Source organism: Chaetodon auriga, chromosome 12 (genome assembly GCF_051107435.1).
Source record: "Chaetodon auriga isolate fChaAug3 chromosome 12, fChaAug3.hap1, whole genome shotgun sequence".
NCBI classification, from domain to species: domain Eukaryota; kingdom Metazoa; phylum Chordata; class Actinopteri; order Chaetodontiformes; family Chaetodontidae; genus Chaetodon; species Chaetodon auriga.
Genome location: NC_135085.1, coordinates 8,631,853 through 8,657,898, shown reverse-complemented (window position 1 = coordinate 8,657,898; position 26,046 = coordinate 8,631,853). Strand labels below are relative to the sequence as shown.

The 26,046-nt window shown below is 42.9% G+C and overlaps 3 protein-coding genes across 4 annotated transcripts; 2 read left to right on the top strand and 1 right to left on the bottom strand.

Moving 5' to 3' along the window:
* Nucleotides 1-490: 490 nt before the first annotated feature.
* Nucleotides 491-4,575, bottom strand: c8a (complement component 8, alpha polypeptide). Its single transcript, XM_076745692.1, has 11 exons — nucleotides 4,466-4,575; nucleotides 4,247-4,355; nucleotides 3,920-4,067; nucleotides 3,667-3,814; nucleotides 3,162-3,351; nucleotides 2,890-3,072; nucleotides 2,133-2,373; nucleotides 1,906-2,037; nucleotides 1,559-1,716; nucleotides 1,205-1,430; nucleotides 491-642 (listed from the first exon to the last, which is right to left on the bottom strand). The coding sequence occupies exons 1-11, from the start codon at nucleotides 4,573-4,575 to the stop codon at nucleotides 491-493; spliced, it is 1,797 nt and encodes a 598-aa protein (XP_076601807.1).
* Nucleotides 4,576-5,164: 589 nt separating this feature from the next.
* LOC143329228 (uncharacterized) lies at nucleotides 5,165-11,845 on the top strand. The gene is made up of 19 exons (XM_076745035.1): nucleotides 5,165-5,173; nucleotides 5,767-6,697; nucleotides 6,782-6,973; nucleotides 7,213-7,735; nucleotides 7,829-7,944; nucleotides 8,030-8,055; nucleotides 8,220-8,260; nucleotides 8,373-8,423; nucleotides 8,614-8,746; nucleotides 9,058-9,217; nucleotides 9,328-9,451; nucleotides 9,584-9,615; nucleotides 9,947-10,010; nucleotides 10,186-10,223; nucleotides 10,474-10,537; nucleotides 10,972-11,070; nucleotides 11,218-11,231; nucleotides 11,500-11,533; nucleotides 11,679-11,845. Exons 1-19 carry the CDS (start codon nucleotides 5,165-5,167, stop codon nucleotides 11,746-11,748), a joined length of 2,721 nt encoding a protein of 906 aa, XP_076601150.1. The 3' UTR covers nucleotides 11,749-11,845.
* Nucleotides 11,846-12,668: 823 nt separating this feature from the next.
* Nucleotides 12,669-25,726, top strand: LOC143329635 (phospholipid phosphatase 3-like). 2 transcript variants are annotated; one of them, XM_076745628.1, is made up of 6 exons: nucleotides 12,669-13,021; nucleotides 18,405-18,559; nucleotides 23,394-23,674; nucleotides 23,820-23,877; nucleotides 23,979-24,155; nucleotides 24,246-25,720. In XM_076745628.1, exons 1-6 carry the CDS (start codon nucleotides 12,883-12,885, stop codon nucleotides 24,372-24,374), a joined length of 939 nt encoding a protein of 312 aa, XP_076601743.1. In that variant the 5' UTR covers nucleotides 12,669-12,882; the 3' UTR covers nucleotides 24,375-25,720. The 2 variants fall into 2 exon arrangements, with proteins under 2 accessions (XP_076601743.1, XP_076601742.1); XM_076745627.1 differs by lacking the exon at nucleotides 18,405-18,559 and adding an exon at nucleotides 19,228-19,385 and having other exon boundaries at nucleotides 12,690-13,021; nucleotides 24,246-25,726.
* The last annotated feature ends 320 nt before the right edge of the window (nucleotides 25,727-26,046 follow it).

Below are 26,046 nucleotides of genomic sequence, written 5' to 3'. Positions count from 1 at the left end.
TCTTTTGAGTGCCTTTTGTGATGTAATTGTAGTCACATGAACGGAATATCGTCAATTAGTATTTCATAAAGAATGTTAAACCATGTGTGTCATTTCCTAATATGTAGCATTGTAACATTTAACTAGATTTACCTTGTGCACTGACCTGGAATCTGTAATTTAACCCGCATTTAACCTTCACTTTGGAGGCAATTTAAGAAATGTCAAATATAAGCATCTAAAATCTCACTGTGCTTCAAGTTCAGACAGAAAAACACGAACACACACGCAGTAAAGTCTGCACAACACACATTTATTCTACCTTGAAAAACAGTTTGTCATACAGCGTGTTTTGAGAAGAGACAGATTACAATTTATTCTATTAATGTTTGAGAGTTCCAACATTTCAACAAGGATTGTGAAAGACCCGTTTTTGTTCACTGAAAAAAACATATAATAGATTATTCTGAATTAGCACCTAACAGTGTCTGAGTCTGAAGAAAAGGTCACTCTAACAGCGCTGAGTCTGCGAGGAAGAGCCCAGGCAGGTTGCTCCACCTCCATCAGGAGCAGGATTGTCACAGGTTCTTGTCCGGGTCCTCCTCCCTGATGCACAGGATGACCAGACCCCCCAGCATGACCATGACCCATTTGTCTCGGTTTCTGTGGAGAAGAATGAGGGAAATTTTGAGCTGATCTTAACAAAACGACATAGATCTGGAAACAGGACGTGTGTGCACAATGTCGTTACTGCATTACATCCTCTGACCCGCCGAGCAGGTGAAACAGGCAGCAGATCAGTCAGCAAATGGACAAGAACAAAAGAAAAAACGACCGCAAATGCATGAGAAAGAGGTTTGCTCTTGTTGTCAGGCAGTGAAAAGTCTCAACTGATCCAAGTTAAGGGAGAACTTTAGTGCAATTAACAGATAATAAGAAGTTTGACATCCTACCACTCTTATATCTGTACTTCAAATCTATCTAATCTAATCTGGACGAGAATAGCGACTTCCAGCAGTATCTGCCTGCTTTTAGTTTTGGCACTTTTGGATTTTATACGGATTAAACAAACAATATATAAATTCATAATTAGTAATTTTTAAAGTAGCTGGTAGGCACATAGTTTTAATCTTTAGACTAACCATCTCTTGTCTCCAGCCTCAAATTTTTCATATTACTTGTATGTGTTTACCTCCACTGCTTTTACTTGAGATAAAAATCTCACCTCTTCTGCGAGCCTCTTCACAGGCCTCTCCCTGGTAGCCTGACTTACAGATGCATTTACAGGAGGTACCCATGAGGACAGGAATCCCGTTGTTCCTACAGGGGGCGCAGCGGCAGGAGTCGAACTGCTGCAGATACTCGTCCCAGCCCCTCTGCAAGTTGGCCAGTCTTGCACCTACATGGTCAGCAGCTGTGCTGAGGCGCACTAGCTCATAAATTGGCATGGTCTGGGTCATAGGGGAGGACGAGAAAAGTTAATAAAAATCTGATGACCACACCAGCAAAGGCTCAAAAGCAGAGTGAGGTCATAAATTGTTTTTCTTCTGTTTAATGACTGTTTGTTCCAGTAAGTTACCTCATATTCAATGAGTGTTGGGTTGTATTTGAGGCTGGCGCCCCACCTCCTGTAGGTGTCAGGGTTTCTGACAACCAGCAGGCCACTGCTGCTGTCTGTGATCCCCCCTTTCACTAGAGTAACGATGTCTTCAATCATAGCTGAACTGGAGTCCTTGCCTATAAAGGAAAAAAAAAATCACAATTGTAATACAAGCTGACACATTACTGCATCAATCGTTCATAATTTGTTAGTTGTGTAGAAATTATATATACTGTAGCTACAAATGAAGCTAATAAACTCAAACTAATTAGACATTATCAGGACCTCAGAGAGGGTTGACTACTGATAGAATTTCAATGTCTCACCTTGACTAAACTTTCCTTCCTTATTGCATGGATTCACACCCACTTTGAGATCTACTGATGCCTGGCCGTTGATGGGATAGTTTATACCAATAGTGGCACCGATGCACCGACCAGCTTGTTCAGCCTCAAGCTCTGTGAGAGTTAGGGGAGAGAATTAAACAAAGGTTTCTTTACATTGCATTTTCTGGAGGATGATATTGATGAACAAGCTGGAAAATCCACACTACTTGATTCTGCCATCGTTGTTTTGTTGACAACCACAACATATTCAAGGGTTCCTCCCATAGTTCCCTCCGTAACGTAGTGGGTGCCAAATGTGTTGAAGAAGCGGGAGTACATCCCAAAGTCGTACTGCTCGGGGAGCTCCATGAGGGAAACGTAGAAATCTTCATGAAGCATCAGCTTATTAGTTCTCATTTTGAAGTGGGCTGTTTGCACTTTGGACAACAGCCTAACGAAGCCCAGGTCCTGAGGACAAAAAGCAAGTCTTTAAATAATGTGCTGTCTCTTGGCCATGCAATTTTTTTTGGTAATATATGCACTTAGACGAGAAAAAAGATATTGCTGTCATATTTAAGCACTAAATGTTACGATACAGCTAGGAGACTGTTAGCTTAGCATAAAAACTGAAAACAGGAGGTACCAGCTGGCCTTGGCTCTGTCCAAAGGTAAGAAAATTTGCCAACCAACTCACTAATACACACAAGCTAGCTGTTTTCACTTGTTTGCAGTCTTTATGCTAAGCTGCTTCATATTTAACAGACAGACATGAGTGTTAGCTTACCACTCTCTCCATCTAACTCTCTGCAAGTAAGCAAACAAGTATATTTTCCAAAACTAACATGCCACACTATTTAAAGTATTTAAAAAATGACCAAACCGTGACCTCACACAAATAGTAATGATGTATTTAAAACACGAAACAAGACTGATTGCACTTGTTATCATGTAAAACATGTTGATCTGTGGGTCAGTAGATCATACCTGGCTTTTATGTTGTGTTATGTTCCGAAGAAACTCAGATTCCTGACTTCCACTCAGTCCCACTTGCACGTAATAGATCCCAATCGAGCCACCGCGGCTGGAAGAACTCATTTCTTTCCTGGCTTTCAACAAGCTCATCACATCGTTAAAGTATTCCCGAGAGCCCTCTGACGTAGCTTCAGCCTGTAACAGGTTAAAGTTTATGTCAAAAAGCCTTAGTCCAGACAGCCCATTTAAGTTACACAGAGGAATAAATCACCACGTTACAATACCACAAATCGGTAGGTGTGGTAGTTGTAAGGCTTCCTGTAGTTCTTCTCCTCTTCATTGTAGTGCAGGTTCTCACAGAATGAGTCATAGATGAATTTCCTCCATCCGCCATTATAGACATATTCACACTGTCCTCCAAAGTACCTCTGGTCAACTACATGATCCACAAACTCTCCAGTCAAGACGTTGTAGCTAGGCAAAACGGAAAAATCCAAATCAGTCGTGAAGTAAAGGATGAGGTTAAGTGAGACATATTGAGAAAAAAGACATAATAGTGCGACGGGCAGATTAGTGAAATTACATGTATGATTTTCACAGCAATTTGTTAGCCAAAGAATATTGATTTTGATGTGTTGATGATGAATATCCTCATTCAAATGGTTTTTTGCAACTTCCATTGAAATTCATGGCTTTCCATTGCCTTTAAAACCTTTTTTCATGTGATGATATATGAAAAAGTGAAGCAAATAATAAGAATAACACAAATTCTAGCTATGCAGCATTCACCCCTGAGTGCCACGCTCAGCACCAGGGATTGGCAGCAGCGTGGAACACTTGTCGTCTCTCCGGTTGAAGTCTTCACAGTCGTCTTCATCAGAAAAATCATCACAGTCTGGCTCTCCATTACAGCGAAGGGACTGGCTGATGCAGCGCCCTGGAGAGACAGTGTGACAGTCTCACTCAGTCAGATTTACACCTTCTGTTCATCACACCTGCAGACAGAGAATGTGTTGTCTGGGTGGTCACTGGTGGGACTTGCCAGTTTCTCTGCAGGTGAAGCTCTCGCCACAGTAATCTGGCACCAGACACTGCACAGTTGCTGTTGGACATGCCAGCTTCTCCCACAGTGTCTCAAAACACTCTGTGCCACCAAACTGAGAAGGCTTCTCCAAGTATCGGAAACGGAACTGAGGCACAGTTGAAAATGAGTTAGCACTCACTCAGTATGTCCATTCCCTTATACCGCTGTCCAAATACAGATCCACACAAAAACACCTCCAGTATATTGCATTGCACTGTGTCCATAGTGGTGCTGTTAAAATCATACTGACTGATTTCTGCAATTTATTGAGTTAAGCACTGTTACCTTGTTGTCTGTGCAGGAGGTACAAGGAGTCCAAGATGACCAGCTCCCCAGCATACAGTTGATGGGTGTCGGTCTGATTACGGCTCTGGTCCTCCTCATTCCAGCCCCGCTGCCCTCCCAAAAAACACCCATTATCATTTCAGACCCTCATCTAATACCCATGGTGCTATCAAGATGTTATCAAGTGAATGTAAGAGGTATAAGCGAGGAATACTGAACCTGTTATCAGCTGTTGCCCATGACTTCCTTGATGCATTCACAACCGAGCTAAAATTGATAAACAGATAAAGTGTGCATAGCATCAGGGGTAAATGAATAGATATCTCCATACTGAAAATGAGTAGCTAGTCCTTAAGATTGAAATGCAACATCGCAAAGCAGCTGTTGTGATCCTGTGGGGAGTTCTGCCACCGCAGTCTTGACAAATCATGGTGAATGATTGATCAAGAGTAAACAAAACTCTTACAACAGTCGGGAAAGTTGTTTCTTTTTTTTTTTTGTAATGATCAATAACCCCCATTTCTCATCTTCACCCCCGCAAACACAGCCAGAACAAACACTTCCACTGTAAGAGTACAGCAAACACCCCAGACATGTTTCTTCTCACATGATGATGATGATGATGGTGATTATATTATTATCATGGTGATTATATATTATCATTACTATCATAATAATACAGCTCAACATACGATGTGACCTCCGACCCTTCTGATTCGTCAATCAAACAGCATGAACGCGCACGTCGTCAGGTAACGCGCAGCACGCAGGTGCGGGCACGTCTTCAGGCGGCGCTTTCAAATTGTTTGTTTTAGCATAAACAGTGTGTCGGACCCATCGCGCTGCGTCCAAGTCACGTCACTTTAGACTGTTCTCCTAATGTTCAAACCTGAACAGTGATGAACAAACTGAGCTACAATGGAGGAGGTAACTTTTAAAGACTATTTTATGAGTAATTTTAGCTTCTTGGTTAGAGGAAACTAAATGTAGGTAGCCTTCCTTCCAAGCCCTGCGCTAGCTTAGCTGTTACCCTGTGTTCAATACACTGTTTTTAACACGGTTTAGTTACTGTAACTTAAACCGTGGACGTTTATGGTTTTGCCTCAATTCTGACGACTCTTCTTGGTGAATCATTTCATTGTTTTGTTTATGAAATGTCAGAAACCTCCAAATGTCTTGTTTTCAGTCCAAACACCAAACACAAGGAAATCAGCAACAAAATAAAAACAATGAGTTGATATCTAAAATGTAAACAATTAAACAGCCAGTCATTGAAGCTCGACTCTGTTCAAAGACAAACTCCCTTCACCTCCATGAATAAGGACAGACATCAGACACCTAGAGAAAGTGACAAAATGTTGTTTGTAATTTTGGTAAACCAACCCTCTGCAAGTGTTCAGTTTTGGCTCACTAAATTAACCATTTTATCTAAATTGTCTGTGAAAGCAATAGACATTTCAGGTAATCTAGTGATTAATGATGTGATTTTGTCTTTGTTTGTTGTTTATTTTCTCTTGGAGGGCCAAATCAACTTCAAAGCTCTGAGGGCCAAGTTCCAGGAAGAGGCCCTCCTGGCTCAATCCAAAACCAGTCGACCAGCTGTGGCAGACAAGCCTAAACACCTTCCTCCTCCTGGAGGTCACTGCAGCTCCGTGGTTAGCAGTATTAATATAGCTGTAGAAAGCAATGCAGCAATGGTTCCCCGGGTCATCTTCAGAGATGGCCTGCGGGCATCTGGAGGCAAGCGACCAATTTCCTTTCCACCGCAGCCTCGGCAGACCTCCCCCTCATCCCAGCTTGCTACTGGAGACGGCACAACAAGGCAGTCCCTCAAAGACCGACACATGCCGCTGGTGCTTCCTGCCCTGCCTGTAAAAGAGCAAAAGACAGAACTGCCAGCCAAAAAGGAGCACAGAGAGCCAGGCAAAGAAGTCCTGCCGCAAACTAAAATCAAAAAGAAAGGTTTGCTGCTTCCTTTCAAATCAGCCAAAACATCAAAAGTCAGTGCAGAAAATGGAGAGGAGCCTACGTATGCTGATTTGACCACCAGACCCTCCAGTGCTCCCGGCGAGTTGCCCTCTGTGGAAAAGCAAATCACAGACGATAGAGTTTCTCTTCAAAGTGACCAATCAGCCACTGAGCTCCACCTCTCCAGCCCAGATATCCCAATCACCCCTTCTTCAGCAGAGACAAGCGTTGACTCCGATAACAAAATTATTAGCACCTTGGAGAGGGCCAAAAAGAAGTTTTCACGCACACAGATGTTGATCTCTGCCAAACCAAAGAGCTTGCCTTCCCCTGACTACATCTCAAGAGGTAAAGCATTCCTTTCGCCGCCAAAGAGCGGTGAAAGTGTTGAACCTGAGCTACCCGTACCCCCACCGGTGTGTCTTCCCCACCTGGCTTGTATTTCAGCCCGGCCTTTCTTCAGAGCCAAAGCCTCTTCACGCAGTAAGTTACATTCAGTGATTAACATTTTTTGTCCACATTGACATCTTTCTGAATCTTTGCAATATTGTATTTACTCATGGCTAGAGCCTGTGCTGGATCAGCAGTTTGGCAGGAATACAGCTGAACTTCCCTCTGTCACGACCAGTGAACCTCACCCAACCTCTGCTCCTCCAAAGAAGCCTCTACCTGACTTGAGGTCACTGGGGCCGTTGCCACCAAAGCCCCCCCGACCTCCATCAGTAGATCTCAGCAGTTACCACCTACTCACCGTTAACGGTATGTTAGCTTGCTTTAATATTGTCATTCTTTTTGTTTTCTATTTGTGTAGCTTCGCTTTATTTGACTTTTGCTTCCTGTTTTTTGTGGTGACAAAAAAGTGAAGAATATGACAGCACAAAGTTGTATTTTACTTGGACCTCACTCACTGTGTATCATCCATACTGCAGTTGACATTATACTTATTTGTGGTAAGCTTGAGCATCTGTTCAAGTGCTGATTTTGGTCTCTAATTATAGAGGTGTCACCTGGTCTTAGCCAAGCTCCAAGTGAAGAGCCAGAGCTTGAGCACCCATCATCTGTACTCGACGTTCCAGAGTTTCCAGACTTTGAGAATTCAGAGATGGAAACAGCAGAGGGTGAAGCTGTTGACATTGGTGCACTCGATCTGGAGGCCTTAGACTTAGTGAGCACCGACCCTCCCATAACAGAAGACTGCAGGGTCACCAACTTTGAGGATCCGCTACCCGACCTGTCAGTGTGTGATCCTGTAGAGCCCCTCATGAGCACGGGTGTCCAAGATCTGAACCTTGGCAGTCAAAGCATAATACCTCTGGATCCAGCCAGCTTCCCTGAACCAATAAACCTTTCAGAGTTCCCACAGCCTGCTGTGCCAGAGCAGTGGTCTCAGAGTGAGGAGGTGATCATAGATCCTCTGTCTAACTCTCAAGTTGATGAGACTGATCTGGGAGCTGCTGAGTCTCACTCTACTGCACAGGAAATGGACAATGGTAACCACGCAGCATTCAATGATGACTCAAGGTGAGTTTTGATGTACCTGTGATCCCACTTTGATCTTTTTTTTTGTTTGCTATGACATTTCCTGTTTGTGTAATTTGTTTTTCTCGCCTCCAGTGCCAATCAACAGGACAGCTACTATGAGGCGTGCGACAATGTGTATGAGGATGTCGAGAACATAAACAAATTCATCTTGGGCCAGAACTCGCGTAAGCGAAAAGGCGGCCTGAAGAGTAAGAATTTTGACTTAACACACTCTTTTTTTTTGGTATAAGATATTTTTTACCCATTTAACTTTATTGTTAACCATTGTTTCAGATCCATATGCTGACAACCACCCTACGGTAACTACTCCTTTAATTTAATAGAGTATTTAATCATCTTAGTAAGTAATAAGAGAACAGTCAAGTTTCTTGCCAGAGATACACTGAAGAAATGAAGAAAGAACGAGCTTCTCTCTGTGACAATCATCTGTGGTAACTCAAAAATCCTCTGTGTTTATTTCAAGAAGGAGGAGGCTTGTCTTAACATATGGCCTCGGAATCCTTGGTATGTGTTGTTGTTTTTTTCAAACATACAAGCCCTCTGTTCTATCACTGACATTGTTTTTTGCCAGATGGAAAATTGATTTTTTTCTCTTACTTCGGTAAACAAACTGCAGGGGCAGTGTATCAGGAGAGCACGCTCATTCAGCCCATAATCATGTCCTCAGGTATGTTACACACCTCGCCTCTCCCACTGGTGTTCCCTTTTCCGTTTGTTTTTATTTTTAAAAATGCTTTTGTTGTGTCTTGTTCAGATATTTTTTTTATGAGCATATGGTCCGATTTCTTATTTCAGGTGGTGCAGCTAATCTGTGTGGAAAATCGTTTTTGCCACTGAACAGTCTGATTTGTTTTCAGTAAAGAGCGCCAAAGCCCCAACACCGCAGATCATAAAGAGCAGAAGAAGAGGGAGAAACAGCGACTGGAGAAGGAGAAAAAGGAGCAAAAAGAAAGGGAGAAGAAGGAAAATGAAATGAAAAAGAAGTTCAAAGTAAGTTAGGCAATCAAATAACTGAAAGGCTGATCATTTCTTCCCTTTAGCAGAGCTGCTCTCTCTCTCTGCTTTTACAAGGCCTGTAGTGGTTAGTTTTATTCAACATTTTAACCGCTTTGTTTGGTTGAAACTACAGATATAAAAGCTGAAGAAAGAGTGTTTTTGTAAAATATTACATTTCAGTAAATATAATGGTATCACAGCAATGGTCATTAGTGGTTCAGAATTGTTCAAAGCTATAATTTACAGTAATTTCTCAGCATGGCATCCCGCATGACAGCACTCTCATCGCTGAGATTTGACTCTAGGTGACCGGCGAAGAGGAGCCCATGTACCACGCCAGGGTGATGGTGGCTAGCAAGGTTCGCAAGAATGACCTGCCGGTGAAGAGCGGGGACACCGTCAGCATCATTCGCACCACCAGCTGCCCCAAAGGCAAATGGCTTGCCCGAGATGCCGACCACAAGTGTGAGTTTAGAGGCATTGTTTTGTTTTCATGTGATTAGGAACCCAGCGTTGTCCTTTTCTCGTTCTCACCCTCAGTGTTCTCAGTAACTGCTTCGTCCTGGGTATTGCAGACGGTTATATTTCAGTCATGAATGTGGAGCTAAATATCAAGGAGATGCTGGAACTTGGCAAGAAGGCCCAAGCAGCTGGACGAGGAGGCAACCTGGAGGGAGATACCATCAGCATTGGGAGCAGGTACTGGGTAGCTCGTTGATAAAATTCTTTGCGTCCTCAATTCAAAAACGACTTGTACCCAGCTCTTGTTTGCGAGTCCATCAGTCTGTGTCATGATTAATGATTAAAGTAACTCTTTTCTTTCTTTTGCAGATCCTCTAGCCACCCTGTGCTAACAAGCAGCTGTAGGTATCATTAGCCTCTGCAAAGGCATTAAGCTCTGGGGTTAACTTACTGTTGTTCAACAGGTTGTACAGTGTCCTCTTACCCTAACTTTATATTAGCTATTTCATCATCTCCAGAAACAACTGCAGCCTAATAAAGACAGAACATACAAAGTGAACTGGTTGATATAATGTATGGACTTGTGGACTGACACAGAACAGTTGCACAGAGGTTGGCAACCAGCCCACAGACTCACGCAGGGCAAAGCCTGGTCCTGGTGTTTCTTTCCTGCCAAACATCCATCATCAGCATGCACCCTGTGTTCAATCACACTAATTTGTTTTTCCACAGTCACAGATGACAGTGAGGAGTGGGCCTGCGAAGATGAGACCCTCTCACCCTCCAGTGAAACCCAGTAAGACCGACAAGTTTACTGTGTCTTAAACTTTCAAATCAGTGTTATTCCAAAGAAGAATGACAGAAACCATTGACCACATAAGGGTACACTTAAGTCCGTCTAAAAAGCTGTGATTGAATTTATGTGGTAAACAGTGTCTGTACTGTATTTTCTTTCTCTTCATTCTGTGTAGTAGCTTCCCTCAGCAGACTGCTGCAGTGCCCGAGATGTGTGAGTACATTTTATATCCAGCCTTCTGAAGTGAAAACATGAACAGAAGATGCCCCCCCCCCCCCAGCCTTCTGGTTTAGAGGTTGTTTTATGTTATGCGCTGACATATGGTGGACTCTAACATGCCTTTGATGTGCACTTTTACCATGGCATTTCCTGACTCCCTCCCTCCTCTGTATTACTGTACTTACATAACTCGCCGTCATCTTTCCTTTACCCACCTCTGCCCTTTACGTGTTGGCTTTGATAGCGTGTGGACATGTCAGCACCCAGCACAGTCTCAATGATGCCAACCTGGAGGACCTACAAACACAGTAAGTCAAAGCAGAAACCTTGGCACTGTTCTCTTGCTCTTCCATATGCATATACATCTTTCTACATCCACCTCGTCTCAAGAAGGTGAGTGTATACGTATGATGTATGTGCATATTCCTTGAAGAATAACTAAATATTAAACATTGGAAAGAGGAAAATAATGTGGAGAGCTAAATGGACTCATAATGGGAAATATTATACATTGGTCCTGGAGGGGAGTAAAGCTGTTTGATTGGACTGTAACATGTTTCTTGAAACATTTTACACAGCGTCATATCTTTTTTGGAGTGTGGGTCGTATTTCAGGGTGACTGTATTTGATTGTAATACATTGTATAGGTGCTCCTCGCCCTGTCAGCCATTGATAAGTATAAAAAGTAATAGTTGTAGCACTAATATTGAATCTTAACAGTGTTTCTGTCTTCATCCTTTAGAACCAGACTTGAGGCCCTGCAGAAACTAGCCATCTTCTTTCAACACAGCAAAGAAGAATTTGGTGACATCACTGATAACGGAGGAGTAACCCCTACAAAGTACAGTACTCTCTTATCCATCACCTCAACCACTACTGTGTTGAAAGTTGTCTTATTAAGTCCACTGTCATATTCAAACTTTGCTAATGATATAAAAAAAAATTCACAAATTAAAAACCTTTTTTTTCCATTCTGTCCTATGAAAAGTGCGGAGCCACCAAGTAAGTTTACAGAGTTCATTTTTTTTCCATGATTGCACCGTTGTCACCACCTCTGTCACTCTCACTGATAATGATGAAGCTAAGCGAAGGGTACTTACAAATCTCTTTAAAGATGCAACAGTCTCAACACTGGTGTTTTGCGGCTAATGGAAAATAACTTGAGTCGGTACATTTATCTGACTCCTGTAACCTGGAGACATGGCGCGGGGTGGATTGCAGAGACAGTTCAAAGTTAACATGACATTTGTATCTGCTTGTCTTTATCCAGACTTCTTGTGTGCTGTTGAGGAGCCTCCATACCCGTAAGTGTTGGCAGTTTCCTTCTAATCACCAAGAGGAGCTTGGCTCTCTTTGATCTTTTTCTATATCCAGAGTACTCACAAGTACTTGAGGTTCTTTGGCAGTCTGCTCATGAACTGTGATGTCCCACTGTGTTTTGTATGACAGTGAACAGGAGGTTGACTTCACAGAACTGCAGCTCCTTCCTCCCCCACCACTGTATGCTGACACCTTCTAATCAGGACATCGGGTAAAACAGGGATTGTCAGTATGAAAGACTGTACAGTTCACTTTTGGGATTTGATACCCTCCACAGTGGAGAAAAGAAACCGCTGCTGATGTGTACCAGAATTCTGATTTCACCCCTTTTGTTTTTGTTTGGTATGCACTTTGGTAGATTTTCACATTGTATTCTGCACTTATTTCTTTGATGTTACTGTTAATGGAGCACAAAATTGAATCATTGCACTTTATCCAGATGAAATGACAGTGACGTTAAGCAGCCAACTGTTCACTTGTTGGAGCTTACATTTAAGCATTTGTTTCTGAATATGTTCTCTGGATTTTCCTTTGTTTCTGTGTTACATCGAATAAATATTTGTCATTGATAAATGCTTTTGATTACATTCTTATGGCGTTCTCACAGATTGAAACAGACTGCTGGAACAGTCAGTGTGTACAGTGGAGCTGCCACAGACTTGCATCACATTTAGTAATCCACTCCTGAGATTAGTGATACAAGGTGGTGTTTATATATGCCTTGCACCACCTACATTTTGTTGTTTTTTGTCATTGTGTACAGTATGTCAGATGGAGGTTCTGTATCACATCTTGACATTTTTAGTTGGTTTTCCACAGACCATGGATGGTTCACTGATTTATAACCTCTCTAAAGAGGGAAAAACAACAACATCAGTGGTGGAAAACCGACCTCTTGTGCTCCCATCCCTGGATCTTTTTCATTGTCATCTGGCTGACTTTGCCTTGTGAAATCCCCCTTGTTACTGCTGTGCTGCGGTGAGAGCTGCCCAGAGGTGAGTGTGGGAATGGGCCTGAGAGAGAGCTGGCATATGGCATTAATTGAAAGGGGAGGGGGCTGGAGGAGTGGCTTCTTGGAGGGCTGTCACAGAACTCTCCAGTCAAGGATGGTTAGAAGTTAGAAGAGAGCGAGCAGGGATTGTTAGAAGAGGGACAGGAACCAGAGGGTACACTTTGAAAGCGAGTTTACGTGAGACTTGCATGACTAGTCCTTCTTAGGATTCAAGTAGAAACGCCAGCCTCAGGTAGTAGGAAATAAAATCATCGGAGCACAGCGAGAGCTAGGAAAATCTTTTTTTACCCTTTTTTATTTGAACCACATAACACGTTTTAAATGCAACGCTGTTTGATATATGAGAAAAGTATGGCAGCCGAGACGAGGAACGGCGGGAGTTCACTGAACAACAATAACTGCAAAGACCACAGCAGGAGAAAGTTACTGGTCGGAGTGGACCTCTTCTGCCTGTTTTTAGGTAAGAGTCCCATTGTTCATTAGCGCCGTGACATTTGGACTTTTGGTATTTCTGGCTTTTTTTAATCGTACTTTGTTGACCAATATTATTCTTTAAGTTACAGGTTAACTTTTAACATATATATTTTTTACTCCTCAGCGCATACCTTCCAATGGATTTTCCCTTCATGTAGCTACAATACGATATTTCCTGTCGTTCATTTGTGCTATTTAGCTAACTTCTTTATTAACATATAGGCTTATAATACTTGTACTTGGAAGAAAATTACGTTTCTTCTGATAATATCTTGATGGGTTAAGCTAGCTAACTGACAGTTAAATTTATGAAATTTAATTGAAGCTCTTAATATATTGAAAAATTTATTTACAACTAGCTAATTAGCCTATTTTAGCCCTTGTTTATCACCGTGCTTTATACGTTTTAGCTAACGTTACACCATCTCCACGAGCGGTGTTACCTTAGCAACAAGTGATGCCCCGTCAGCAGAGGTAGCCTGTACACTTAGCTGAAGCAGCGATTAAGCAACATATTTTCCTAAAATTACATGAGTTTAGCCAGTGGAAGTCTGTTTTCTTCAGCCCCTGACTGAAAAAAAGGTGCTGGCAAAGAGAAAACTAATAAATTGCTCCTGGAGGGATATATTTCTTTGGCCTCCACCTACACCTGTACTGTGCCTCTGCTTGCTTTGACTCATTATATTTTCCAGAGTGGCTCACATTCCACACCGGCAGGGATCCTCTTGATCTTAACATCTGGCATAATACACACACATATATGTGTGTGTGTGTGTGTGTGTGTGTGTGTGTGTGTGTGGAGTAATTAAGGGAAATGGTGAAAAGGTCAGACCTGAGTGTGTGCGCATGTTCATCAGCACAGGTCCTGTGATGTGCAACAGCTGCAGACTTTGGGTTAATTTTGTTATTTTGGCTGAAACTTTTTTTTTTTTTAATGCATTGAAGTTTGTACCCATAAGTCCTGCAAAGGCTTTGCCAGTGCTTGGGGCTTAAACCTTTGACCAGTCACTAATTCATTGTAATCTCTGGTATAACCACATGTCTCCAGTGTGTTCTGCGCAACATTAGTGTAGTGATTGCAAACAGCACTGTTCAGCTGCAAAATAAAACTTTTGCAACCGCATGGGAAAAGCACCAGTCCAGTTATTGTTAAAACAATCCTGTGAAAGAGCTACAGTATAAACAGTCTTTTTCTGACAAGTTATATTTAGTTTTGGTGAAGGTTTTGTCTCCTGGAGGGTAAATCCCCATGATTTGCTCTCTATGTACATAACTTCCCACAGAGAAGCTTGTCAACAAATCAGCAGTGTTTTTCTGGCTAAAGATGTGGTGTAAAGAGAGCAGCCACAAGGAGGAAATGGTGGGTCTGTGCTGGTAATCACCACTCCTCCAATCTCACACACTGATTGCAGTTGTAGTATCGCTGTATACAGGGAAGTATCACTCGTTCCCTCTCATACACATGAAGTATCTGAGTCACTGCAATCCCAGTAGACCATCAGTGTCAGTAAAGATAACATCAGTCTATATTCACCACGATTCAGCGGTGACTGGAACTAGATCCTGAAAAATAAAGCAGAGGAAAGCAAAGGGCTGGTGTTTCGTTTCTTTCCTTGAAACCCCAGTGAGGCGATCAGGTTCAGTTTACATAAAGCTGTTGCAGGTGGCTTTTGTTTTTACCAGTTAATTGTCTTGTAATGTCTCCATGTGCTTTTGCCCTGGTTCAGCAGAAGGTAAAAGGTGGTTAAACTGCTACAATTACATCTATATATTTAAGGTTTGTCAACACAGGCCCATGTTTTTTATGTTGAGCCAGGTGAACATTGTGGGCAGTTGGAATTAATTGGTCAGTTCACTCAATAGTCGCAAAACTTCAGCAAATAAAACAGAAACTGAAAGCATCTCCATCTGAAATTGTTCATTTAAAGCATTTGAAATAGTACAAATACTGAGAGGAATTGAAGTGTCAGTTGATGAACAGTGAACTAAACAATTTGCAGTGGCAGTTAAAATGAAAGGACTGAAAGAATTTGAACTTGAACATGAGATGAAGCGGTAAATTGAGCTGAATGGGTCTGTTTTAGTTGAAGTCCTGAAAGAAGCAACTGCTGTGAGCAGTGATATCAGTCAATTTAAACAGTTAAAAATGGCACTGGGTCATCAGTCCCAGTTTAAGGAATGGTCAAACACATGTAGCTGTGGAGACATTTTAATTTGTCACACTTTACGACTAATCAAACAGTAAAAGAAAAACAAAGACGCGACTGTTATATGTTGCACATTTTATGGCGTGCTGATACCAGAAAACAGAGCTACACAATGATAACTGCTGTGTCAAATGCTTAAGTTGAGTTTACTACATGTACAGTATGGACATTTTCCACAGTTAGTACTGAATGACGTCTGCAATATTTTTTTTAATGAAATTAATCCCAACAAACTACATGCATGTACTTCATATGTGACGTTGTTGTGTATGATGTATTTATGTTTGTATGTGCATACGTGTATTGTTAGTGCCAATGATGTATCCGCATTACCTTTTTGTTTGTTTGTTTGTGTGTGTGTGTGTGTGTATTTCAGGGCTATGTGAATAGAGGAGGAGTAGATATGTGAACTGTAGACCGTTTCATATGTAACACTTCCTCTTCTTTAGAAATGAAGCCGAAAAGCTGAATAGAAGCAGCAGTCACAGGCACCACTAAGTCCATGCGAATGTGCTTTTATTTAACCCAGGCAGGCAGACCTGGTTTTCCTTCCACAGTGAAACCATGAGTGAAGTTCTGCAGCAGGCCAGACTGACCGACAGGCAGGCAGGCAGGCAGGCAAGCAAGCAAGCAAGCAAGCAAGCAGGCAGGCAGGCAGGCAGGCAGGCAGACAGACAGACAGACAGACAGACAGACAGTAAGGCAGGCAAGGGGCAAGTTGTGTGGGGGCTGCTGGGACTAAAAACAACTGCATCTGTGTACACGCCACAACTACCTCAGCCATGTATACATTTCTACACCAGACAGTGAGAGATCCCTGCATGTGGAAAATGTGCGTCTGTTTATTTTAGTAGTCACACTTGGTGTTTTGGCCAATGCCTTCAAAATATGGTGGGGATTTAAAATTCAGCGTGACTCTAGTTTCCACAAACTGCAGCTCCATGAAACTGCCAGCGCTGAACTGGGGGAAAGGCAAAGGGGCAATTGGAATACATTCTCACACTCGCCTCGTAATAATAAGTTTTCTCCCATATTTTGATGTGAGACAGTTCCATGAAAAAGTCGTCATCATTCTTCATTTACAGTGTTTCTTATTTTCAGTTAAGGTTCCCCAGTTGATTGTTAAGCAGACCTTTTCAGGGCGATACTGAGTAGAAGACACCTGATGTTGGCATTAGGAACTGAAATCTCAGGGGAAAAAATGTCTGCCCCCAGCTCCATTTCCATTTCCATTTTGTTTGTTTCTGTTGTCTTTGGGTTGATGTTGAGCTAATGCAATAGACATACCCACGCCTGCTGACTGGTGTTGTTGTTGGCAGGACAAGGACCCCCTCCTCCTCCTCCTCCTCCCCCGGCTGTTAGAAGCGGGAAAAGAGGAAGAGGGTAGGAGGGGAAAATCCTAACATGCTGGACTCACTGCTGATGCTGCACTGTTAAGACGGACGGAAGGGATCGGAGGACTGAGAGAAGAAGAAAAACCCCATGAATGTCTGGAAAACAGGCCCTGACAGTGTCTCATCATGGCTCTGTTTTTTCCCTTCTTTCCAGTCAGCTGTTTAAAGCACTTGACCCATGCAGGTCCCTAAAAGACACTTTATTTCATCAATCCATTTGCCACTTCTCTGTCTCTCTCCATCAGTCTCTGCCTCTGGCCTTGTGTTTCGAGGTGTCTGCGGGGGTCACGACTCTGAGGTTAATGTGTTGTACATCCAGCAATTTCAGCACTGTATGCTTTTTTTTTTTGTTGCTGTTATTGTTTGGGCAGCCAAAGTCCCTGTTTTAGGAAGGCCTCTGTGGTTCTGTTCATGGCTAGTCTAAGCAAACTGGAAGGGGTCAGACAGTCAGGATTAAGGCATTGTAAAATACGGTATATTTTTACAGTTGACTAGACATCACCGCCCTGCTTTTTCTCTCAGCACCAGACTTGCTTTGGAGCCGATTGTAACTCCTTCCAGATATTTGTTTGAAGGGAGAGAATGAAAACAAGAAAGTTAATAATGTGAATCCTGCCGAATGTGGAGGGAAGGCCAACATTCTGGAGCTCCCATCAGGCAGCAGCGCTCGGTCTGTAACCTGAGCTCAACCCAGCTGGACCTTCAAAGGCCAGAGTCAGCTGTGTGTGTGTGTGTGTGTGTGTGGATGTAAGGGGTTGAGGGGCTCAGCAACTGAAGCGTGTGTTGACATTTGGTTTGAGAAATCATGCCCCCCCTCCCTCCGCTGCTGCCCCCACAACTGTCCAGCCTTCAGCAGCTCTCAGCACTGACCTCTGCACCCCGGTGCTTTTTAGCATTTGAGACAGAGAGCCAGAGGAAGAGAGCGTGTGAGCGAGAGGGAGAGGGAGCACTCGTGTTTGTTTTCCTTTGTATCGGCAGATTGCAGAATTATTCAAAGAGTGACTTGAAAGCTCCACCATCAGTTAAACGGCGCTTTGAAGTGATTTGAAAGTGTGTTTTCCAAATTCTGTCAGAGATTTGAGGCCTCTCCTGGGTACCACGTCCACACTCAAATTTCAAAGTCCCTCCATTGAAGCCTTTGGTAAATGGGGAAAATAAGCTGTCCTTTTTGGCTTGCATCTTAGTTACACCCACTCTGTGTTTGTTGTCAGGAGATAAATAAGATCTTTTTGCCACTTTTAGTGGCGAAAGACACTAAATTGATCAGACGCAGACACCCCCCAAGGCGTCTTCAAGTGGGCCTTTTTAAGTGCACTTGAAAGCCTCGGCAGGGAAGGAAAGAAGACTCTGATAGTGTTTGAGGGTTTTTTCTTTTTTCTTGTCAGTTAGCAGCAATGGTCTTTCTTAACATGACACATCCAAACCTCTTAGCGCTAACTCAGCCTGTTTGAGATCAGTTGTTGTTATTTTAAGCATGAGAGATACACTTAAGTCTAAAACAATGATGTAGCTTTGATTCTGGCACTCAATTCAACAGATTCTGTTTTGTTTATTGTGGTTCCTTCTCTCCTGACAGCATCAGTGTCTGTTCTGAAGATGGGATGGGACACATAACTTGAATACATATCTGCTTTTTAAACTGTTTGTATGACTGTCTGAGATTTCTGTCTTTGTGTGTTCTTATGTTGATATTCATCTATTGGTGCAGCTCCCCACTGTTGGTGTAAAGAGCCGTCTGACCTCTGCTCATGTGTGTCCAACCATACAGTGTTGCTTGTTGCCGTGTTTTTGCACAAATCTCCCTTCCCGCCATACCAGAGAGGATTCTTCTGCAATGACAACAGCATCAAGCTGACCTATAAGAGCAGCACGGTGTCCAACACCGTGCTCACAGCTGTGGGCGTCACTGTGCCTGTGGTTTCAGTAAGTCCTGCTGTGGTGCTGCAAGAGAACTAGAGAGCATACGCTGGGACACCGTCAATTCATCCAATGGTTGGCTTGTGACACCTTAGATGACATGATTGGTTCCGCAGACTCTGACTCACAGTCAGTGGTTTCGCATGTTGGACCTCATTAGCTTTAAATTATGTATGTACTGTGCATTAATGCCACCATTTTCCAAAGCTACTGTATATTAACATAAGCTTTCAGATGCTCTACCCTGGAGCTGAGGCAACCATTGCTTTCCATTTGTTTCACTACTGTAAAAAAATTATTTACTTTTACATTTTTAGCAGCCTAGAGAGATAGATGTCCATTTACAGGAGACATGGTGTGCTTTGGGAAGTGGCCAGCAGTACAGTAACACATACATGATTTATATGGCTAAAACATACAGAAAACACAGGTATGGTTCTTTAAAAAGTTGCGCTCGAATACTGAATATTGAACAAATTTGGAGTCATTATTTCTTGATTAGTCACAGATAACAGCCACAGAATGGATTGAGTCAGTCCCAGATGTTCCCTTGTTGCCTCTTGCTTGTACCCGCGACCTCTGTAATTTGTGTATCATTAACCCAGCACCTCCATCTCTCTCCCTCACCCCCCCTCCCCCTTCTCTGTGTGCCGCTCACTGCTTCCTCACACTAGCCGGCCTGCCTTTCTTGGTCATTGAGACCAGTGCTGTTCAGCCTTACCATAGAGGGTTTTACTGCGACGATGAGTCCATCAAGTATCCGGCCAAAAATGGAGACACCATTAGCGACGGTGTGCTTAGCGCTGCTGGCATTCTTATCACCATCCTCTCTGTAAGTCACCTCACTCTGATCACTAATGTCATCATCACTTCTGATGTTTCAGCAGCCTTCACCGTTACTAGCAGCACCCACTGACACCCAATGTAGATGCTGACCGCATCGTTTCTCATCCTCAGATGACATCTCTCAACAAGCCCAGTATGGGCTTTAATTTGTTCATGATAACAATAACATTTCCAGCAATATATGATAATATTGTAATGATATAGTGATTGTAAACTGTTGGAGTGAATACAATTAATACATGTTCTTGTTTTTCTCCAAGCAAACCACGTAATTTCCCATTGTGCTCATGTTCAGAAAGATACCCCATTAGAGAGCTTTATCTGACTGTTGACTCATTCTGGATGTCAACTCAGATTATCCTACGCTTACTGAAACAACAGCTCTCCATACCTGTGTTATCAGTTCCTCTGATTGGCTCCAGCAGATTCCAGATAAAAAACAATCAACAGCATTTGTTCAAGGCTTTCTCTTCGGGGCCTTAAGATGACTCAGTTGATTAAGGCACTTGAATAAGTGGAGCGTTGAGTAGTTTGTTGCATTCTCCTGGGAGACAACGGTGAGGATGTATCCAACAACTGCACACTAAATCATCATCCCAACATCCTCTAATTCAGTTTCATTTTTCTCTATTTGCTACTGCTCACAGGTTGAAACACCCCATCTGCTCTGGATGCTTTCCCGCCACAGTTTTCAGACATGTTTTCATTTTGAGTAATGCGTCTGTCTACACGACAAAGTGTTTTTTCAGCCATAATTTGTTTCCTGCTTCCGCATCTAAGTACGTGATTGTGTACTGGTCTTTGAGTTCTCTCGAAACACTGAATTCCCAGCAGTACTGTGGCTAAAGAAACCAGAATAGACACTGACACACAGCTTCTGGTGTGCTCCTGTGGACGCTGTACACAATGTGTAATAGCAGTAGCCTTTGCAGAACTCTATTCTGTATTTCCACTAGATTTGTGTAGCGAAACATAACACTACAGTATATCATCGTCCATATCTTCACATAAAGAAAAAAAACTAGTACATAACACAGAGAGAACAAACCTTAATGCAGCAGCCATAGGTGGGCCTTCTTCCTTCCATCTCATCGTTCCCCCTCACACACACAGGCTTGTTGACATGTCTGCGGTGGCGTTAAGCACTATTTTCCAAATTATTTTAATTATGGATGATTGAGGCAGCAGCAAAGTGAGCATTTAAAAAGTGTCTCGATTTGTTGCTCTCTGTCTTGACTTAATACAATTTGTTAATTGAATTGACCTTTGGACTGTAACACCTTAGCAACCACTCTGAACAACTTAGCAACCACATGGCAACCATTTACTAAAACTCTATAAGTCTCCCCAAAAGCATAGCGACCACGTAGCACCCACTAGTAAACACACTGGAACCTGAGTCTGACTCACAGGAAGTACACTGTGGGTATAAGAAGTGTACCATCGCCTCATCCTGGCCTCAGTGCCACTCAAGACCGTTGTGGTTGGTTTAAAGCCAGAGCATTTCTCCCCCTATATCAGAATAATAATGGTTCAGCAAGACCTCTCTCCAGCGCTGGAAACCTGCTAAAATGGAGGTGGACATAAGTCTAGCGATGCGAAACTACTAACACCCAATTTAGCAATCAAAGAGCTACCACGTGACAAATACTTGTAAAAGTTAGCGACTATTTAGCAAACAACTAGCCAGTGCACGCATTTCCTTAGCAACTTTTTAGCAACCTAGCAATGTCTCAAGGGGTACTGACATATAAGCTACCACATTGCAAATGCCAGGTGATAGGTAATATGCTAGCGATGGGTTAGCAAAAACCGACTCCTGAGATATGGACTAAGCAGCAGTCACACTTGAAAATTCTCCAGGAACTTTCCAGATGCTCGGTTGTGTTACTCAGCACTGTCATAGCATGTATAGTTGGCACCAGACAGACCAGCAGTGGAAAGGTGTCCTGTCTCATGGCACGAATTCTCCATTGTCTCCCCTTGTTAGCCAGTAGTGGCCTCCCCCTGGAGAGCAGACTACTCTACAGGCTTGGGGCCACAGGGGTTTTCATGGTGAGAAGGAGTGCTGGCTCCGTGTAATTATGGTTGATGCAATGGTTGTTCAGTGAAATACTGTAATTGGTGGGGTGGAATTGTGGTGAAGGCCCCAAACAACAAGACTTTGCCAGATATCTCATTTTCCCCCTGCAAAACGTGACTTTACAATCCATCTCCCCCTGAGAGTGTTTTGGCCAGCAGCATCAGGTCATTTAGTGCTTCATTTCCCACTGCACAGAGCTGAGAAACACAAGCGGCCACATCTTTAGAATTTATGCAGATCTTTTGCAGAAGAAATGAAAACACCATTGTGTCATTTTGGAAATCCAAGACATTTGACATAGGCCACAAATCAACGTCTTGCCCCCACGATTATCTCCTGAGGTTTCAGCGCAACAGCTACAAATCCTACAATGCCAATTCGTTTATTCATTCACACAGTTAAATCTTTCACACAAGGGGAACCAGATGTGTTTTCTCCCCCTTCCCTCGTTCCCATGAAAGCAGCTGGGCTTTATCGAGCTGGCTCTAAAGGCCTGGATGGTGGAAACAACACACTCTATCAGCTTGTTAAATCTCTGCAAAGGCGATCCCTCTGCAGAGAGTGTTTCCCAGACTGAGCCTTATTTCTGCGCCCCTCCAAAGAATGTCTGATGAAACTGAGATACTAACATGAAAACAGCCCGACATCCCCTGTGAAATCGGAGCTGTTTCAGACAGACAGCCGGAGCGGTGAAAAACAAACGTGCCCCCGACGTGCGCCTGGTGGAGTCTGGCCACCAAAATCAGACATGTCGCCTAGCTCAGCATTTCTGCTGATTAGAACCAGTGGTGCCTCCCCCGCTCCCTCCCTACTCCTCTTCCCACTCCACTCCTCATTCCTCCTCTCACCTTCCTTTCTCCTCCTCTCCTTGTTTGCACTCCTCTCCTGTTACTCCTTTCTTTTTCACTCTTTTTGCTTTCCATCCTCCCTTCCAGTCACTCTGCCCTCCATCCCTCCACTTTCTCCCTGGAACTCCTCCGCACTGTTGTCCTGGCTCCTCTTCCACGCTCTCATTTGTGAGCTGCTGGAAGACAACAGGGGTTGAGGGGGTTGGGAAGGCATTTTTTGAGCTTGAACAGCTGTTGTGAGTTATAGCTCTCCACCTCCTAAGTGCGCCTTACACGTCAATCGTCGGTTTTAGATGGCGGTTTATTTACACACTTACAGAAAACTATACATGGCGGATGATGTGAGTTGCCTCCCACGTTGCCTCACCGTTTTGTCTCAGAAGTAGAATGGCTCAGGTAAACACATTCAGCTATAAATTAGCCCTTTTCAAACCACTTCAGGAGGCATAAGTGAATCTTATTTTAGCTGTTCATAATTACATCTTGATCTGGAAAAAAAGGCTATTTTAGTCACACACATAACTTAAATTCCCCACTCTGACCATCAGAGTTCCCGGTCCCAAATATCCACCCTCACACACATTTCCAAGTCCACAAGAGCTTAGAACTGTCCTTCTGTGACATTTGGCAAGAGCTCGATGGATGGCTCATGACCATTTCCACGTCTTTTACGCACACATTCTATATTTCTGCAATGCTCCGATGTTAAAAAAGCTGATGACAGACAATATCTAGATTACTGAAAAAAAAAGACCTTACAGGAACAAGTTAATAGTTTATTATTATATTCAAATAATTAGCAACAAACACTTAGACACTCACATTAAAGTACATGTGAAATCTGAGTGAGACACTTTACTGGCCAAGCAAACACTTCTGTCCAAGTAACATGATTCAACGTGCTGAAATCCTCATAAACTGTTTTGGCTCTCCTGCACTCACACATTTTCACTGAGCACTCAGGATGAGGATGTGAATGAAGAACTCAGGAATTAGGGTGGACACTTGGATTACATCAAAATCGTGATATTCGCTGACGTTACCACCTCTTCTGTCCCTTCAGATCATCATCGGGGAGAGCTACAGGATCTACTTTCTGAACGAGGGCTCCAAGTCTTTTGTCGGGAACCCCTACATCTCCGCCCTGTACAAGCAGGTGGGCGTGTTCATCTTCGGCTGTGCCATCAGCCAGTCCTTCACTGACATCGCCAAAGTGTCAGTGGGCCGTATGCGCCCTCACTTCCTGGATGTGTGCAAACCTGACTTCTCCACTATCAACTGCTCCCTGGGCTATATCACTGACTACCAGTGTCAGGGCCCAGAGAGCAAAGTTCAGGAAGCCAGGTAACTGCCAAATATAGAAACATTTCAACATTTCAAACACTTTTTTTTTCATTTAGTTTACCTATGTATCTGTACTCATGTGGACAAGTGACAGCTTTTACATTGTAAGCTGTGGTACAATGCTGATTGTACTCTATTCTCACAGGAAGTCTTTCTTCTCTGGACATGCATCATTCTCCATGTACACCATGCTTTACCTGGTGGTGAGTTACTCAGTTGCTTTTAATATTCTGATGTTTAAATGGACCTTCCTGGATAATAGAGTGTCTGTCTGTATGGACTCACAATCCTGTCTCTTTGACAGTTTTACCTGCAGTCTCGTTTCACCTGGCATGGGGCTCGCCTGCTGCGCCCCCTGACCCAGTTCACCCTCATCATGATGTCTTTCTACACCGGCCTGTCCCGTGTCTCCGATCACAAGCACCACCCCACTGATGTCCTGGCGGGTTTTGTACAGGGAGCCCTGGTGGCTTACTGCATAGTGAGTGGGGTTTATTGTGTTATAATATTGTTCTTCTGTATTAGATTCGATCAGAAATCATTAAGCACGACCTGTCTGTTCCCTCCACAGGTTTTCTTTGTGTCTGATTTATTCAAGGCCAAAGGTAGACGTTCGACCCTGTCACCAACCCCGGTGAAGAAAGATCTTGTTCCTCCAGCAGACATCAGAGAGCGGAGCAACCATCTCATCATGGCGTAGAGAAGACTGCAAACTGACTGTACACAACCCTGACCTGTGCCATTCAAATCACTACTACAGCCACTGGCCAATACTGGATAACATAAACTCCAGCGATCTGGATATTACAGACAAATATGGAATCTTGAACATCTCAGAGGATGAGAAGAGGCAATGGAAAACAGTCGAGCAAGTTTTGCTTTCTCGACGGAAATTTTCCTGTTTTCCCTCAGGCTCACCAGACATTTTAATGTGGAAAAGAGAGAGAACCAGGGATATTTGTCGCTCTTCTGTTCTGAAGATTATCGGAGATTCTCCTCTGTCAGGGCCTTTCTGTGTCTGAAATCAAACAAAACCGAGAAACGGCAGCTGCAAACAAAGCTGTGTGTGGCCTTCGTGCCTTTCTCCCCTCGGCTGCATCCGGCAGTGGGAGCTATAATAATATTCCTGCCACTCACTCGGTGAGACTAATACTAATACATCATGACAAAAAAAACAAATGCCTTCATTTCGTGAGGGATGTTGTTTTTGTTTTATTACAAACATAAGCATTTTATGTGTGATTTATAGCACTACTTTAGCTAAACTCAGTACTGTTTGTCACCACTTGAATGACCTGAAGTGAAGCTTTTGGAAAGCTTTGTAAGACTTTGTAAGCTTTTATTACGTCCATAATGTAGTGTTTCTTAGGAGGTGCACATAAGTTAGAGTGGGTGGAAAGTACAGTGAGAGCGTATGTGTTGGATGTGGGCCTCTTTCTGCTGGGTAGGACGAGCCCCCACTGAGCCATTTAATGAAATGACTGTCTGTTATATGTACCAGACGGGCGCTCACAAGTGTTAGGTCAGTGTGTGTATGTGTCTCTTGCGTATGCGTGTGTGTGTTTGGGTGAGGTCTTTCTGTGAGCGTGCCAGTGTGTATTAATGTCATGTCTATATATTTCAGTGTTTATAGCCTACAAGTGTGCCTCTCTTCAGCCAGAGAACAGACACCTGCTCCAACAGACACATGTAAGTGGAGACGGGACCACTGTGGAAAAGAAGCATCAAATACAGTTCAAGTACTTTAATGTTAGTGATCATAGTGATGCTTCACATCACTGAGAAATGCTCTGATATACTGTATGCTACACAGGCCTGCACAGTATACACAGTATGTCTTCTTAAAACTAAGACAGGGACGTCCTAGAAGTTACAGTAGCTTTTCACCAAAGCACAATTTAGCAAAACAGCAAAAACTGAAAATAACAGTTTATTATTCTGGCACATTCTAACTGCTTAATATGTCATAAAGTCTTATAAGGTAATAAAATAGGCCTGGCAGTGAGGCTCTGCATTATATTAGACGAAAATCAATACATTGGTATACAATTTAAAAAAAAAATAATAAAGACGCTAATATGTTTGCGTGACATTAATGTAATCTATTTTTTTGAGTAAAAATAAATAATAATACTTAAAACCACTGACTGGAAGCATCCCCCTAGCTTAGTTTAAAGATACTCAGACAAATTTTGACCTGACGCTTACAGGGAAACTTTCTCTTTGTTTTTTTACATACATATATTCAGCATCAGAAAGTTCTACATGCTACCATAAATTGTATAATACTGTATCGTGTGTGCATATACAGTATGTCTTCTGAAGAAACGCCCACTATGACTTTGCGTCGAGACCTGTGTAAATGTAAAAGA